This window comes from Trametes versicolor (genome assembly GCF_000271585.1).
Source record: "Trametes versicolor FP-101664 SS1 unplaced genomic scaffold TRAVEscaffold_4, whole genome shotgun sequence".
Taxonomy (NCBI): domain Eukaryota; kingdom Fungi; phylum Basidiomycota; class Agaricomycetes; order Polyporales; family Polyporaceae; genus Trametes; species Trametes versicolor.
The window spans coordinates 2715767-2732746 of record NW_007360324.1 but is presented as its reverse complement, the minus strand read 5'-3'; the positions used below and the strand labels follow the sequence as shown (position 1 = coordinate 2732746).

The 16980-nt window shown below is 58.3% G+C and overlaps 5 protein-coding genes and 1 non-coding gene across 6 annotated transcripts; 4 read left to right on the top strand and 2 right to left on the bottom strand.

Moving 5' to 3' along the window:
• Nucleotides 1-836: 836 nt before the first annotated feature.
• On the top strand, nt 837-3411 carry TRAVEDRAFT_64214 (uncharacterized protein). The gene is made up of 8 exons (XM_008038842.1): nt 837-930; nt 986-1217; nt 1300-1600; nt 1669-2293; nt 2348-2471; nt 2522-2811; nt 2881-3031; nt 3084-3411. The coding sequence occupies exons 1-8, from the start codon at nt 868-870 to the stop codon at nt 3155-3157; spliced, it is 1860 nt and encodes a 619-aa protein (XP_008037033.1). The 5' UTR covers nt 837-867; the 3' UTR covers nt 3158-3411.
• A 2785-nt stretch (nt 3412-6196) lies between these two features.
• TRAVEDRAFT_28333 (H+-ATPase subunit) lies at nt 6197-9483 on the top strand. The gene is made up of 12 exons (XM_008037966.1): nt 6197-6231; nt 6285-6385; nt 6445-6771; nt 6823-6941; nt 6992-7508; nt 7571-7858; nt 7914-7933; nt 7990-8251; nt 8306-8782; nt 8838-9095; nt 9170-9247; nt 9318-9483. The coding sequence occupies exons 1-12, from the start codon at nt 6204-6206 to the stop codon at nt 9360-9362; spliced, it is 2520 nt and encodes an 839-aa protein (XP_008036157.1). The 5' UTR covers nt 6197-6203; the 3' UTR covers nt 9363-9483.
• Nucleotides 9484-9936: 453 nt separating this feature from the next.
• Nucleotides 9937-13417, top strand: TRAVEDRAFT_57970 (uncharacterized protein). The gene is made up of 3 exons (XM_008038303.1): nt 9937-11458; nt 11513-12614; nt 12680-13417. The coding sequence occupies exons 1-3, from the start codon at nt 9948-9950 to the stop codon at nt 13250-13252; spliced, it is 3186 nt and encodes a 1061-aa protein (XP_008036494.1). The 5' UTR covers nt 9937-9947; the 3' UTR covers nt 13253-13417.
• A 239-nt stretch (nt 13418-13656) lies between these two features.
• On the top strand, nt 13657-15397 carry TRAVEDRAFT_146600 (uncharacterized protein). Its single transcript, XM_008038841.1, has 12 exons — nt 13657-13842; nt 13917-13942; nt 14013-14025; nt 14091-14115; nt 14174-14195; nt 14249-14287; nt 14354-14546; nt 14610-14691; nt 14748-14799; nt 14855-14932; nt 14984-15060; nt 15130-15397. The coding sequence occupies exons 1-12, from the start codon at nt 13703-13705 to the stop codon at nt 15271-15273; spliced, it is 891 nt and encodes a 296-aa protein (XP_008037032.1). The 5' UTR covers nt 13657-13702; the 3' UTR covers nt 15274-15397.
• Nucleotides 15398-15651: 254 nt separating this feature from the next.
• On the bottom strand, nt 15652-15723 carry TRAVEDRAFT_t53. Its single transcript has one exon. It is a non-coding gene; the product is annotated as a tRNA-Thr (tRNA).
• Nucleotides 15724-15842: 119 nt separating this feature from the next.
• On the bottom strand, nt 15843-16965 carry TRAVEDRAFT_28331 (uncharacterized protein). The gene is made up of 3 exons (XM_008037965.1): nt 16323-16965; nt 16176-16246; nt 15843-16105 (listed from the first exon to the last, which is right to left on the bottom strand). Exons 1-2 carry the CDS (start codon nt 16490-16492, stop codon nt 16210-16212), a joined length of 207 nt encoding a protein of 68 aa, XP_008036156.1. The 5' UTR covers nt 16493-16965; the 3' UTR covers nt 15843-16105; nt 16176-16209.
• Nucleotides 16966-16980: the final 15 nt, after the last annotated feature.

The window sequence follows — 16980 nt, the reverse complement described above, 5'->3', positions numbered from 1 at the left end:
GAATACTAGAGTTGCCGGATACGGCAGTGCACGATGCGTGCCTTTTTCTTCCGCCCCGAGCGCTGATGCGGCAGTGCCATCGTCGCCAGGTGGTGGCGCTTCGGTTTCTCCCAGCATCACAACATTGTCGGATGTGCTGCGTGTACAGTTACTCCGGAAAGGAGAAAGATGAGTGCCCAGCTCTTAAAAATCAAACGTAGAATGGCAAGAAGCAGAAGATTTGACAGTTCAATCTGCTGCAGTCCCGCGCCGGAAGCGTTCTCGGTGATGGGACTCGCGGCGGGGCACTGCGGGTAGTGGATAGCCTGCCCTTAACGTGGGGAAGACTTGAGCAATGTCCAGAAGCCCAGAACAATGTGGACGGCATACACGTTTCAGCACGGACCGTCCTGGATTTCCCGAATTTTTGGAATTGGTCGTCAAAGATAACTTCGAGCGCCGATGCCTCTTTCCGGCCGTTTCGCACACGGATCTTTACAAATCCGCGTGAATCTTGATGCGCCTAGCGAGCGAGAGTGGAAACGCGGGCGCGGGGGGGGGCGAGCCAGCGGTGCAAGCGGTGCAGGGAGAACAACGCGAGAAAGCCCGAGGCAGCCGCGCCGCCGTGTCTGCTCGAGGTCAGGGGGGAGCGCGCGGGGCGCAGGCGCTGGCGGCAGCGCGAGAGAGCCATCCGGCGATCCTATCTGCATCATGATCTCGTTCAGGGCGTCTCAGCACGGAGAACCTTGACTTTTATAGCATCACTTACGGCAGCTCCTGACGCCAGTGCTTCTCCTAGATTAACGCTCGGACTTACTTGAACGACCGACGCAAGCACTGCTCCTCTCCCCCGACCCCTCCTCCTCGCTATCCTACTCCTACGCTACCATGAAGGCTCCTTCCGCCCTCCAGCGCGGCATGGCCTGCCTGTGCTGCCGCAAACGCAAGATGGTCAGTCGCGCGCGCACTCACGTCAGGCACCCCGCGCTGACATGCACCCGGACAGAAATGTGATGGCGCCCGTCCTGTCTGTGGTCAATGCACGAAGGCAAACAGAGGGCCGGAGTGCACGTACTACGAAAAGAAGCGCACAAGCCGCACGCAGCTTTTGCAGGCGAAGATCACGAAACTCGAGGCCCGTTTGCGCGAGCTTGAGTCTGAGCATACCCCAGAACCCTCCTCCAGCTCCGCGTCGCGATCGCCCAGTTTAGCGGGATCCTCGTCGCCAAGTCTGAGCGGTATGTGTGGACGCGCCCATTTTCTGTCGCGACTATGTGCTAATGAATTTCTGTTTGCCTCCCCGCTCTGCCCGCGCCTCAGTGTCTCTCCCCTTCGACTCTGTCTTGTTCCATCCCTCCGATATCGACCGCGACTACGGCGGTTCTGGCGGCAACGAGTCACTATCTCACATCCCCTCGGATCCGTTCTTCTCGGGACTCCAGGACGATTCAAGCTCTTCGGGATATTCCTGGCAGGAGGGCTTAGACTTCTCACCCGCCGTAGATGACTTCCTCGCTCCGTGTCCATCAGAACCAAGCACTAGTACCCCACAAGAAACTTCTACCGTCCACTCACCAAATTGGTGGGAGAATGACGTTTTCTGCGAGAACAAGCAAGTGCTGTAGGGTCACTTTATCTTCCGGTCTCACGAGGACTCTTAAGCTAACGAGCGCACGTCGTGTTGCACAGCCTCGACATTTTCTTCGCGCATCGACACCAATGCTCGTTTGACGTCCACATAGGCCGATTCAAGGCTGCACTATTAGCACCCGCTGCGCGAAAACCACATTCCTCCTTGGTCGACGCCGTTTACCTGCTCGCATGCTACTTCTCACGGTCGCCGAGTCTCACCGCGCTAGAGCCGTATTTCCTCAAGCGGTCACTTCGCGGAATCGCGGATGCACTTCAGAACACGGACCGGATCGTCCAGGTCCTCCAAGCCTCGTGTCTTCTAGCTGTCTACTTCTTCTGGCATGGACGCACCCTCGAGGGTTACTATCACTCCTCAATCGCGGCGCGCCTCGCTGTCGGCCTCGGGTTGCATCAGATACGCTCCAACGAGTGGTTCCAACTGCAGTTCGCGCGTGCTGGCTATTCACAAGAGGCGCCGGCGCCGCTCAAGGCATCGGTGCCGCTGAAGCCTCCGCTCGATGAAGTGGAGTACACGGAACGAATAGCGGCCTTCTGGCAGATCTTCTCGGTCGACAGGTCCTGGGCGGTGGCCACGGGCCTCCCCACGGCGCTTCCTGACGACGACCACCCGCGGTCCCAGATAGAGACGATGTGGCCGATCACGATACCGGACGACCCTGACGTGAGTGCTGCATTTTTCGAGATACGAATGCGACTGAGCAGGCTGCAACTGCAGCCCGAACTCGAGAGCGGGATTATTCCAGCGCTCCCGGGTGGCCACTTGTCAGGCTCAGCGTCCACTGCGGCGCTGCGCGTTAAGGCGATCGCCCTCTTTGAACGTACCGCGCGGTTCTCATCAAGTGCGTCTGTTTAAACTTTGCCAGGAACTGTCCCGTTGACGTTCGTACAGCTCCCACGAAAGACGACAATCACTATTCGTTGGAGATGTCGCTCACGCAGTTCCTCACGAACCTCTCGAACCTCAGCAACCAGCAGTACAGCCTGTCGTTCCTTGTCACGACTGCCGACCTTGTCGACATGCAGACGCTCATCCACGCCGCGACACTGCACCTGTACCGCGACTCGCTCGAGATCCAGTCGCAGTCGTATCAGAAGTGCGCCTGGGCGGCGGGCGCGATGACTTCCCTCATTCGCTCCATGGCGGAGAGCGACTACGACCTGCTGTGCCCTATCATTGCGGTGCGTTGCTTTGCTGCTCTTGTGGGTGCTCGTGGTGAACCTGGGGCTGATGCTCGATCGATCACGCAGACATGTTGGCGCTCAGCTGCGGAGGTCTACCTGCGCATACGAGCATCCGCGCAGGGGCAACCGCTGACGACGACGACGGAGCTGATTGAGCAGGAGCTCGATACGCTCGTCACGGCATTGCAACGCCTTAGCCTCGTCTTCCCTATCGCAGGTAAGCACCAAGCGGCCTCGCATGAAACGGGCACCGCTGACTGATCTCTCAGGCATCTACGCTGCGAAGATCCAGGACGACAGGATACCGGCGGGCCAAACCTTTGTTTCGCCGCCCCTGGTATAACGAACACAATCACGACCGCCATTGTATATTGGATAGCCTCGTTCCCCATGCTATGGACATGCTATGATACCGCCTGGATAATTATTATATTGGTATGCGCCCCTGTACCGTCGCTCTCTGGGTCTCTTCCGTCATCATTTCGGGATGTTCCAGGAGGATGTACTTACTGCCGGTCTCCTCTCCCCCCTTCGCTGTTCCCCGCCGTGTGTTATTATGCCTGTATCAATTAGCGACATCCTACTCTATACCATACCCCGTTCCGTGCTATATCGAGCCCGCCTATCTGCCTCCCGTCGGTGCTGCGGCGGACCCTCGGGCGCACCGTCCGATGTCGGAACGTCATCAAGCACTCCGTGTACCACGGACGACCACATCATGCTCGCGCTTCGGCTCGCGGGGTCTTGAAGCCCATTCGAATTCGCGTTCGTGGCGCCTGGATCGCGCGCAGCGCCGGTCTCTTGCCCCAGCGGAGTGGCGATGTTGCCAACGCAAACGCGATCACCCCCGGAGTGCCCAAGAGGGCATGGCCGCGCGACACCGTGCGCGAGCTGCCCGGACGCATCAGACACAGGCTCGCGCGGCGCATACTTCTGTCTCGGACGGACCATGAATGTTTGAATCAGTGAAATTGGGCTGCATCACGAACAGTTGGCGGTACGAGCGGACGAGGTGGCGGCGCGAGCGGGGCGAACTCGGTCCGAGCGAGTGGCGAACAGAAACGGGGGGCGGGCGCTCATGGGAGATCGTCGGGATCGGGGAGGCGCGATCGAGGAGGGGGACCTGGGGATGCCGCACGGCTCTGAGCCGCCGGATCACTGACTGCGTTGCGCTTCACTGTGTTCCCGACGGATTCGGAAGCTAGAGGCAGGGAAGCAGGGTCGGCAGGGAAGAAAGCAGGGCGGTCGACCGAGGAGGGCCGATAGGATTAACGATAATGCGAGGAGAGTTGTTTGTTGTGACGTTGTGTTGTGCGATTGTGAGGTTGGCAAGGACCGCGGCAAGGTTTGTTTAACGTACACATCGCCCAGAGCGCAGCGGGGTGGCGAGTCCGTGTGCGAAGGGGCCCAGAGGGGTGCCAGTAACCTGATGGGTATTGAAGGTGCGTCCGACTTCCTGTGCATGGAAAAACATTGATGCGCCTCGCGAGCGTTTGTAGGGCGTCTGACATTGAGAGTCGATGATTGGAGTGCGCGCGTGACAACTGCATGATCAACTTCCATAGCCTCGGGAAATTCAATGGACGTACGAGCGGCGTGAAGATACCTGATGGCCCTGCAGCGAGCGCACGGAGGTTTGCGACAGAAGTTGACGGTGAGACTGCCACGGGAGAGACGAGGGTCTTCGATCGCTCCATGATTAGCAAGGAAGCCCGGAAGTCGAACGGTGCCTGTGAGGGTGTAAGTACTATGTTGGGCATGTAGCTGCGTCATGACACAGCGAGAGGATATCTGCGTCCAATGCGCAGCAGACGGCCCCGACAATTCCGACCTGTGCTTGTTCACTGCTCACGATTGCCCGACCTAGTAAAGTCCGTGGATGCGGGTCGACCCGGCTCTATGAGGCGGTCAATGTCGGTGGCCGGGGGAGTTCCTCGATTCAGCATGAAACACCCCGCCATGCAAATTGAGGTTGACCGGCATTAATGACCTGCGTAAGAGTCGTTGTGCGGCACAGAACATTATGGCAGGCGGGGCTGTACGTTGAACCCTACTTGAGGTAGCATCTCCGTCGGCGGGCAACGTGTGCACCTCCCGACATAGATAGAAGTCGCAGAAGGCCACGGAGTTAGTTAATAAGAGCCTGTATAAATTGTGTGAGATTTACGCGCGATGCTATGACTGATCATTGGTACGTACTTGTACTTGTGGCCGCGCCCCATCGCGTTCGAAACGGATGGATTTGGAAACATTCGGTATCTCGGAGCTCAATCGCCCGTCTGTAAAGTCGACTGTGTATCGGCCAGTACCAGAGGATCCGATGTGCCCGATAGGCGTACGGCTGTGCGCGCAAGGCCTCCCCCTTAGAAATCACTGTGCACTTCAGGGTTATGCCCACGTGAAGCAGTCTGCGCCGTGTGCGAGGCGCTGCTTCAGCCTCGCGTACGGCACGGACCGCTTGTGCGTTGTCTGGAATATTCGCGGGAATGTTTTGTCAAGGCCAGCCACATCACCGTCCTGTGTATCGGCGCGCAGTCTTCCGAGATCGGTAGGCTGGAGAAAGGACGCCGCGCAGGAACTTCGACCGCGTTTCATGTCCCCAGAAAAGGGATTCGATGATAATAGTTTGGGGCCCAGGTTACTTCAAGTAGGCCGGGTATTCGGATCGAAATAACTGTCGGAAGGACATTGACTTCGCGGTCTAAAAGTTACGCACACCGGTCTAGCAGTGTCCTTTCCATTTTTGGGGCCATTTGCGGAGCTCATCCCGTGAAATTCTGCAGGAGGTAGCGGAATAATTTACTACGAAGATATGTCAAGGAAGCCGGTTCACGTACAGAGTTGCCAGTGCATATTAAACTGATAAATTGCGCATGCAGTCCAATCTCCTGGGTGGTTGTGGTGAGCACAGCAGAGAGCGTATGATGCCCGTTTCTTGCAAGCATGAGATGTATGAGAGTGTCCGCTACCCACGGAGTGTAAACCGGACCCAACTTGGACCCTTCCCGAGTGTGAGCGAATTGCTCGCCGGGACCGGCTACAAGCTTGGCGCGGTGCTTTCGCGGAGGGAGATTTGAGCGGAGTTCCCAGGTCTGCTGGTAAAGACCTCAGTACGCTCACATGCTGTGCATCCGGAAGTGCTGTACTGTGTCCAGCAGCCCGTCTGTCGGCGAGATGGTCATGGCGGTACGAACGAGAGGTGAGCCTCACTGTCGCACGGCTATCTGTGTATTGAGCCGCCACAGCGGGCCGGAGCGCCCGGCACCGAAGGTAGCGCAGTTTGTTTGGCCAAGCGCCGCGACCAAACAAGGACGCGAGGAGCGCTCGACCGCGCCGTCGTCACCAGACTTACCACACAACTTCACCTTTGACGTCCTCCACGCGCCAACATGGGGGACGATTATCCTACTCTGTTTCGTGAGTACGCTTGTTCTTTGAGCGCAGAAGGTGTGCTGAAGCAGAAATGTCAGGCTCCGAGCAGATGAGCTTGGTACAGCTCATTGTGCCTACGGAGGTCGCTCATGATACCATTGCTGAACTCGGCGAGTTGGGCAACGTGCAATTCAAAGACGTGAGTAATTCTGCTCCAACACTTGTTAACGTTTGGGACTGTTCTCACCCCACCAATAGCTGAACCCTGATGTCAATCCTTTCCAACGTTCCTACGTGGGCGAAATTCGCCGCGTTGACGAGATGGCCCGCCGAGTGCGCTTCTTTGCGAGTCAACTCGAGAAGGAGAAGGAACCCATCCCCGTCCGCCCCCTGTACGACTCCGCTCCGCTCGTTACGGTTGGACCACGTGCGGCGCAGACCATCGACGAACTCGACGTGAAGTTGGCGGAGCATGAGTCGCGCCTGACGCAGATGAACGAGAGCTACCAGCTCCTCAGCGAGCGTCTGCGGGAGCTGGTCGAGGCACGGCACGTCCTGCGTGAGACTGCACAGTTCTTCGACCAGGTACGTCGACACTGTTTTCTTCTATGGACGCAGCACCGACGAAATTTGTAGGCCGCTGTCCGCGAAACTGGCGAAGTTCGGGCCTCGTTGGACGACAGCTCCGCGCCCTTGCTTCAGCACGATGACCGCGAACAGCAGTACAGCTCTGGAGAGCTACAGTTCGATCTCGAGTATGTGAAGCTGTCGTCTTACCGTCTTGCCGTGATTGACGTTCGTTCAGGTTCGTCGCGGGTACCATTGACCGTGCACGCCTCTCCACCTTCGAGCGCGTTTTATGGCGGGTGCTGCGCGGCAACTTGTATATGAACTATATCGACATCCAAGAGCCGTTCGTGGATCCTGCGACCGGCGCGGAGACGCGCAAGAACGTTTTCATCATCTTCGCGCATGGTGATATCCTCTTAGGCAAGATTCGCAAGGTCGCCGAGTCCATGGGTGCGACCATCTACCCTATCGATGTTAATGCCGACAAGCGTGCGGACTCGATGCGCGAGGTGACCGGACGTCTTGAGGACTTGCAGATTGTTCTGTACAACACCGGGGCGAACCGTCGGACCGAGCTCATGACGATCGGGGAGAACATCGCCAGCTGGGAGGACGTCGTTGGGAAGGAGAAGCTTATCTACGAGACGCTGAACCTACTCAACTACGACGCCCGGCGGAAGACTTTGGTTGCGGAGGGTTGGTGCCCGACGAGAGACATTCCTCAGATTCAGCTGGCCCTGAGACATGCCACGGTACGTTGCACCGATCGTTATGCGTTATGCATGGATGAAATGCTGAATGTTTCACTTTACAGGAGGAATCTGGCACGAATGTCCCTCCCATTCTGCATGAGCTCCGTACCAATCGCACGCCACCAACCTTCCACCGCACGAACAAGTTCACGGAGGGTTTCCAAACTATCATGGATGCGTATGGTGTTGCGACGTACGAGGAGGTCAATCCTGGTCTCTTCGCCGTCATCACCTTCCCGTTCCTGTTTGCTGTCATGTTCGGCGACATTGGTCACGGTTTCATCATCTTCATCTCCGCTGCTCTCATGATCCTCTTTGAGAGAAAGCTGGCGAAGGCTGACCTTGGCGAGGTACGTTCTGTTCTTGTAACAGGCTACGTCATGTCCACTGACGTCTTGACGGCAGATTTTCGGCACTTTCTTCTTGTAAGCTCAAGCCCGCAGCGGGATTCACAACCCTTGTGATACTGACCCCTTAACAGCGGTCGCTATATCATCTTACTCATGGGAGTATTCTCGATTTACACCGGTTTCCTTTACAACGACATCTTCTCGAAGTCGCTGCACCTCTTCCACTCCGGTTGGGACTTCCCGGAGGCTCACGGCAACGAGACTCTCCCGGGGGTTGCAAACGGACATACCTACCCCTTCGGTATCGACCCTGCCTGGCATGGGGCTGAGAACGGGCTGCTCTTCACGAATTCGTACAAGATGAAGATGTCCATCGTCCTCGGGGTGATTCATGTGCGTCTTCTCAGCTTCTGCGATACCGGATCGGTTCTCACGCTCGCGGCGCAGATGACCTTCGCGGTCTGCCTCCAAGTCCCCAATCACATCCGTTTCAGGCGCTTCTCGGACATCTGGACGAACTTCATCCCCCAGATGGTCTTCCTACAGTCGATCTTCGGCTACTTGGTCGTCTGTATCATCTACAAGTGGACCGTCGATTGGTCGCAGGCCTCCACGCAGCCGCCATCCCTGCTGAACATGCTTATCGGCATGGTTCTGTCACCGGGCTCCGTCGACCCCGATTCTCAGCTGTACCCTGGCCAGGCCACCGTTCAGGTCATCTTGCTGCTCATGGCAGGTGTCTGCGTGCCGTGGCTCTTGATCTCGAAGCCGTATCTCCAATACCAGGAGATGAAGAAGATCCAAGGTCAAGGGTATATCGGATTGGGCGCCGACGATGTACCCCGGCACACGGACGACACGACTTTAGAAGGCGAAGAAGAAGGGAACGGCCAGGCCATCGTCGAAGCGAACGACGAGGAGCATGTAGGTTCTTTGTACGTCTTGGATGCTCATAGCGCTCATCCCTTCTATCTCGCAGGAGCAGCACGACTTCAGCGAGGTCGTCGTTCACCAAGTCATCCACACCATTGAATTCTGCCTGGGCTGCGTCTCCCACACCGCGTCTTATCTGCGTCTCTGGGCGCTCTCGCTCGCACACGCTCAGCTATCCGAAGTGCTGTGGGACATGACCTTGGCCAACGTGCTTGGGATGTCGGGGGTTGTTGGGATTATCGCGCTGGCCTTCGTTGGAGTAATGTGGCTCGTGCTGACTATTTCGATCCTGTGTGTCATGGAGGTGCGTCTTCCTTGTGGATCATGGGTCGTGATGATAATCGGTCGCGCGGGCAATGGCTGATCGCCACGCTTTAGGGTCTTTCCGCGTTCCTGCACGCGCTGCGGCTGCACTGGGTGGAGGCCAACAGCAAGCACTACGAGGCGGGCGGATACGTACGTTGGTTTCATCTCCGGTACATCGTGCCTTGCGGAAGACACGTCTGCTGACTCGCGGGTTGCACAGCAATTCGTTCCGCTGAGCTTCGCACGGCTGAATGAGAAGCAGTAGGGGTGAGGTGGCAAGCGGAGGATCGGACACGGCTCGGACCCTGAGAAGCTCCAGGAGCTGTAGCATAGTTCCGACGCCGGTGTCGGCGATACATGGGTGCCAATGACCATCGTGTTCTCGCAGGTTTCCAGGGTGGGCCAGCCGCCAGAGCGTGTTGGGCATGTGGGGTAGCGCCTTCCCCGCAATTCACTCGGCACTAGGCGCCGAGTAAGCGCCGGCAGTGCGATGCCATCGCCCACGTGAGATCTCTCATTTTTTCGCACTCCGCCCGCGCAGGGATCCCGATATATAAGTGATGAGCGACAAGCCGCGAACTCTATCCCCACTCTTTTCTTTCCTCTTTCTCTTTTGTCAGTTAGAAGGTGAGCCCATCGTCCCCGGCGTCGTCCCTGCCCCCGACGCTGACCGCCCGTCCACAGGCCCCCGCCGACATAGAAGTAGAGTGATCTCCGTCCTTGACGACCTTTTCCTGCGTTTCGCACCCCCAAACCCTTCAGATCCGCTCATCTGTTAAGGTGAATATAGTCGCCGTCGCGTCTCTTTGCGCCCCAGCACTCAATGCCGCAATCCGCTCAGACATCCGCCATGCCCGCTACTACCGCCTCCGCCTCCCCCGCTACCCCGTCTCCCGCCTCTCTCAAGGCTGCCGTTGCGCCTGCGGCCGGCCAGTTCGACGTCTCCGGCCTCTTCGTCGCGGACAAGGCAACCCGCGAAGCCGCCGCTGCCCAGCTTGCTGCGCTCGCACAAAAGGAGGGCCCCAAGGCCTTCCAGTCCGTCGGCTTCGTCGACGCCGCCATCAAGGCCCTCGGCGACAAGAAGTCGCCCTCGGCCCGTGAGGGTGCAGCCAACGCCATCGCTACCATCGCAGGCACCCCCGCGGTGAAGGCGCTTGAGCCTATCTTCATCGACTCTGGCCTCTACGCCGGGCTCCTCGAGGGCTTCGCCGACAAGATGCCCGCTGCGCGGACAGCTGCCGTCGAGGCGGTTCGGGCGTATGTTGCGGCTATGAACCCCTGGGCTACGGGACTGATCCTCCCCGCCCTTCTTCACGAGGTCAAGACTGCCGGCAAGTGGCAGCTCAAGACCGGTTCTATCACCATCATCAACCAGCTCGTTGTCTCCGCCCCGTCTCAGGTCGCCAAGCTCACCCCCGAGATCGTCCCCGTCCTCGCGGAGGCTATCTGGGACACCAAGGCGGACGTGAAGAAGGCGGCGCGCGACTCGCTCGAAAAGGTCACCGCTCTGGTTTCGAACAAGGACATAGAACGCTTTATTCCTGCCCTCATCAAGGCCCTAATCAACCCCGTCGAGGAGGTGCCTAATACCATCACGCTCCTCTCGGCGACTACGTTCGTTTCCGAAGTAGACTCCCCTACCCTCTCCCTCATGGTTCCTCTCCTGTCTCGTGGTCTCACCGAGAAGCTTACGGCGACGAAGCGTAAGGTTGCCGTCATCACCGACAACATGGCCAAGCTCGTCGACTCCCCTGTCACCGTCCGCCCCTTCATCCCCAAGCTCCTCCCCGGTCTGATCAAGATCGAGACCACGATGGGTGACCCTGAGGCGCGTAGCGTCGTCAACCGTGCCATCAAGACTCTTCGCGAAGTTGGCGAGGTCTCCGAGAGCAGCGACGGCTCCGACTTGCCGCCTATCAAGCTCGCGGACGAGAAGCACCTCGCGCACTCGGTCATCGCCATCTACAAGAAGGCTGGCGCTGCCCCCCTGCCCTCCGTTGCCGATGTCGCGACCATGTACGCCGCGAACCTCGCTGCGAACCTCTCCAACGCGAAGAACTTCGACGTCTCTGAGTGGCAGACGCTCATCCCCTACCTCACGTTCCTTTCGACCTCCCCCGACCCCAACACCATCGCCAACGAGTGGGTCGTGAAGTCCGCGTCCACGGACGACGAAGATGACACCGCCGCTGAGGACGAGGAGGAGGGTGAGGATCTGTGCAACTGCCAGTTCTCGCTCGCCTACGGTGCGAAGATCCTGTTGAACACCGCTTCCCTCCGCCTCAAGCGTGGCCACCGCTACGGTCTCTGCGGTCGCAACGGTACCGGCAAGTCGACCCTCATGCGCGCGATCACGAACGGGTACGTGCTACGGTTTTGCTGAGCGTTGGCATCATGTTAACTTTGAGCTTATAGGCAAGTCGAGGGTTTCCCTTCCCCCGACGAGGTGCGCACGTTCTACGTCGAGCACGACATCGACGGCAGCGAGGCGGAGAGTTCCGTCCTCGACTTCATCGTCGCGGACACCCGGATCCAAGCCACGAAGGAGGAAATCATCGAGACGCTCGCGTCCGTTGGGTTCTCCGATGAGAGGCAGGCGCAGGCCATCGGCAGTCTGTCTGGTGGTTGGAAGATGAAGCTCGCCCTCGCTCGTGCGATGCTCTTCCGGGCTGATATCCTCCTCCTCGATGAGCCTACGAACCACTTGGACGTCGTCAACGTCGCGTGGCTCGAGAGCTACCTCACCAGCCTCACCACCTGCACGTCGATCATCGTCTCGCACGACTCCGGCTTCCTCAACAACTCCATCACCGACGTGCTCCACCTGAACCGCTTCAAGCTCAAGCGCTACCGTGGTAACCTCGAGTCGTTCATGAAGGCCGTTCCCGAAGCTCGCTCGTACTACACCCTCGAGGCGGCTGAGGACTACCAGTTCAAGCTCCCCGACCCTCCTCTGCTCGAGGGCGTCAAGACGAAGGAGAAGTCCCTGTTGAAGATGCGCAAGGTCGGCTACCAGTACCCCACGCAGACCGTCCAGCAACTCTACGACATCACCCTCCAAGTCTCGCTCTCGTCTCGTGTCGCTGTCCTTGGCCCCAACGGTTCCGGCAAGTCGACCCTCGTCAAGCTCCTCATCGGTGATCTCGAGCCCAACCGTGGCGGTGAGACCTGGAAGCACCCCAACTTGGTCATCGGCTACGTCGCGCAGCACGCGTTCCACCACATCGACCACCACCTCGACAAGACCCCACTCGAGTACATGTTGTGGCGTTACCAGACCGGTGAGGATCTCGAGGAGATGATGAAGGCGAACCGCCAAATCACGGAGGAGGATGCCGCGAAGATGAAGGAGGGCTCCGTCGTCGTCGTCGAGGGCCAGAAGCGTATCATCGACGAGATCGTCGCCCGCAAGAAGCTCAAGCAGTCGTACGAGTACGAGGTCTCGTTCAAGGGCCTGTCCTCGTCCGAGAACATCTGGCTCCCGCGTGACGACCTCCTCAAGCGCGGTTACGAGAAGGTTAGACGCACCATGCTTGCTCCACTATCAGGCCACCGACGCTAACAAATACACTCGTTTTACAGAAAGTCCTCGAGGTCGACACTCGCGAGGCTCAGCGTCTCGGTCTTCTTCGCCCCCTCGTTCGTCGCGAGATCGAGAAGCACTTCGCGGACTTCGGTCTCGAGCCCGAGTTCGTCTCCCACAACACCATGCGTGGTCTCTCCGGTGGCCAGAAGGTCAAGGTCGTTCTCGGTGCTGCGACATGGCGTCGTCCTCACGTCATCTGCTTGGACGAGCCTACGAACTACCTCGACCGTGAGTCGCTCGCCGCGCTCATCAAGGCGCTGAAGGAGTTCGAGGGTGGTGTGCTCGTCATCACGCACAACCGCGACTTCTCCGAGTCGCTGTGCACGGAGGTCTGGGCTATGCGCGACGGTCGCCTGGAGGCGTCTGGCCACAACTGGGTTGAGGGCCAGGGCGCGGGTCCCCGCATCGACAAGAAGGACGGCGAGGATGAGGACCAGTACGATGCGATGGGCAACAAGATCGAGAGCAAGAAGCAGAAGAAGCTCACGTCTTCGGAGGCTCGCAAGCTGAAGAAGGAGCGTATGGCACGGAAGAAGCGCGGCGAGGAGGTGACCGACGACGAGCTCTGAACGTTGTCGCGTCTGTTGTATGCCCCCTTGTTGTTGTTTCACTAGTTCCTCCTGTCGCTATGTTGTTCCTTCGGACGTCTCTCGGCTATATCTCTGCACGTCTTGTATCCCTGTACCCTAGCATCATGTTTACATTACGAATTTATGACCCATGTTGTTTCACGCAACCTCGCCCGAGTGTGCCATTTTGACTGGGGGAGATTGAGCGGGACGCGGGAGAGTGGCCAAGTGCGCCAAGTCGGACGCACGAGTTCACCGCCCTGGGCTGCGAGTCCGGGACTCGGATGAATGCAGGTTCGATTTCGCAGGTTGACCTCTGCCGCGTACCGCCAACCTGTGGCCCGCAGTCGTCTCAGCTCTATATATTCCTCCTGCCCTATACTGCCTGTACTCTATTCACTACTGCTGCTGTACCCTGCTGTTTTGCTTCACGCTCTCTGACGACCCGCGATGCCCTCCGTACCCGTATATCCGGAACACAACTTCGCGGTCTTCGCGCGCGACGCGAAGGACTCGCTCACACCAAATGCGACGCAGCGCACGACGCTCATCGTCGCAGGCTGCTACATCATCGCGATCGCGATTCTATGGTGCGTATTCTCGTCGCGTGGGCTCGCGCAGCTGTGGTCGGAACGGGGTTAATGACGGAGGCTGGGATTTATAGGCACTTGCCATATGTGTCCGCTATAAGTGAGTGCTCGTTCCCCGCGCGCCGTATACGTTTGCGCCGCCTCGTACTCACCGACATGCTACTCTTTAGTCTATCCATTCAAGTGAGTGTGCTTCGCGAAGCTGGTGTGGTGTATATGGGCGCGGACTGATGGCTTCGCGCGCGAAGGTTGTTGACTGTTGGATTCCATGAGGTGCGCGATTCGTCCTAACATACTTCACTTACGACCCCGCTGATAGAGACCTCCATAGATGAGCCATGCTTTTGCTGGTGGTGAGTATGGTGGCGAGAGTATGTTCTGCAGTCCACTCAATTTCGCCTCGCAGTCCTCACATGTGCACACATACACTCTATCGAACTGGACCGTACGTCTACCCGCATACTCTCCGCGATCTATATCTCATACTCATTCATCTCATGCTCGTGAACAGCGGATGAAGGTGGCGCGACACGCATGTCGGGCGGGATACCGTGGATAACGCTCCCCGCCGGCTACCTCGGGTCGTCGCTCATCGGCGCCGCGCTCATAACGTGCGGCTTCAACGAGAACGCGAGCAAGATTGCGTCGCTTGCGCTTGCCGTCTTCTTCATCTTCACCCTCTGGTGGGCGCGGCGGAACTGGCTGTGCGTCTCTGCCCATCTTGTGCAGGCTCTCTGCTCATGTTTTCTCCCGCCATGAATGTGCAGGACGTGGCTGTTGATTCTCGGCATGTCCGGACTGATCGTCCTCTTCTGGTTCGTTGCTGGGGGCATTGCCCTAAGATTCTTCGTGAGTCCTTTCAGCAGTAGTGCGAGGGTAGTACGACTGAGCCTCGTGCCCGCTAGGTCCTCTTCATCGGCGTCATGTCCTGCATGTACGTCTTATGGGATGTCGTTGGTGCGTGAACATGCAATCTTTGTGTGAACGTGACTAATCTTCTCCATCTATACAGACGACACGATCGCACGAAAGGTCAACGGCTCAGACGCGTCCGCGTTCGCCGAAATCTGCGGCTGCTGTCCCTCGCAAGGTAATGCCACCATATCCCCTTCCGACGCTCATCCGTTGATGATCCCTCCAGTCTGGGGCGTCATCTGGCTCATCCAGGCCTTTGCGTTCTTCGCCGCCGGCATCGTCATCGGCCTCGTCGCCTTCAAGGTATGCACCCCGTTTCGTCCTCGCGCTTTTTGCTTCCCGCAGTCCGCTGACTGCGCGCGCCCGCAACAGCAATCCGCAGCCCAGCAAAAAACAGACTCGGAGCACTTCCTGCCCGTCCCCGGGTCGAGCGGCGCGCTGCCGCAGCTCGTCCCTGCGGGGCTCCCGCTGCTGTGTGCTGCAGCGACGGTCGCGGTGCTGCTGCACCGATGGTAGTCCTTTATGGGGCTTCGACCGGCGGGATGTGAGGACTTTTCTTAGACTTTTCTTGTGATTCGTTGGACTTGCTTTCTTGCTTGTTTCGTGCTGCTGTATGCGTATCCGTACCCAAGAATAAAACAGTGCATAAACTGCAGTAAATGTGCAGACTTGTCAAGCAGTCTGATACCCCGCCGCTGAGCCCGTGTACACCGACCACCGTCCTCGAAGGCTTGGTCTGCTGCCCAGTAATTCGCTACGTCATAATTCGTACCTTTGTGCAGACTCGGAACGATGGAGGCTTCCGAAACGAAGGAAAATGGAACGTATTCGGAAAACTGAATTCACAAGACGATATGCGACATAGTACAATTACAAGTTGTAAACCAAAAAGCTTGCCCATTGGCTGGATTGAACAACCGACCTCACCATTACGAGTGGCGCGCTCTACCACTGAGCTAAACGGGCTGTTGCGTAGTGGTATGCAGATAACACCACATCCAGCACTACGCAAATACCTACCAAAGGCTGAAGCCTCAGCCTCAAAGTCCATGAGCTCGTCTAAGGTCTAGAAACTAACGATAACAGGTCTACGTAGAAGGCGTAAAAGTCCAATGGAGATACTATTTACAAGACAGGTACAGCGCCGGAGGCAGGGCAGGGTGGAGCGTCCAGGAACGGAACCTCCTCCTACCGCCGCGCGTCCCGTCGTCGGCCCGAGTACATCGAGGTCATCATGAGGGCGTTGCAAAGGGGCCGTGGTCGCGCGGGAGAGGCGGTACAGAGCATTCGCAGATGGGGCGTAGAGGAAGGGGAGAGCATAGGACGGTAGCGTCGGAGCACGAAACGTCTGCAAGGCAACAAGGAACGAATTATCAGGGCGCCGCTCCACGCGCAGCATGGCGTTCGGGGGGACGTACCTAGCGGGTGGGTCTTGGGCGACATGCTGGGCCTCTAAGCGGTGGCCACCGGCATGGCAGCGCGGTACACCCTGAGAGCGCATCGTTAGAATTTGGGTGACCGGCGAGGGGGCAAGAAAATAATTTGTGGATATCGGGAGTACTCACTTGGACGGCTTATAGTCGTCGCTGCGCTTCTTGGCGGCGCCGCTGCGCGCATTGTACTGCTTGAGGGCCTTCTTGACGAGCACGCCCTCGGGGTTGGGCACAGGGCTCGCGGTGGCGAACAGCGCGAACGCCATGAGGGTGACGAAGAAGAGGACGATGCGGGAGTTCATGACGGGCGAAGGTGAAGGGGTGGCGAGCAAAGTCTACAGACAGCGAAGAAAAGTCGTAAAGGAGGACCGACGGGTGGTGAACGCCGTTTGTGGAGTGTGCGACTGGGGATGGCCGACGAGCGGAATGCAGACGGGGAACGCGCCTTTATATAAGTGGCGGCCCTCGTCTCATCGCGGCACGTTTGTTCCAAGCGCACGATGACGCTGTGCAACAACGAGGGTACGCATCGCCGGGTCCGATCTGACTGGACGAAGGGATATTGCGCGGCATGGGCACCGGATTCCGCGAGTTGGGCGGCCAACCCGCACGCAGGTAGACGAGGGCCATCAAAAAACAGATAAAAGAATCGCTGATAGTGCTCGATGCCAGGTCCGGCGAGGATATTCGCCTTATCCGTCCCATGCGGCTTGCATGTCGACGCTGGTCCTCCAGAAGCCTCCCGATGGATTGCACAGCCGCCGGCCAAGCTAGCGTGTTTTCCGGTGGA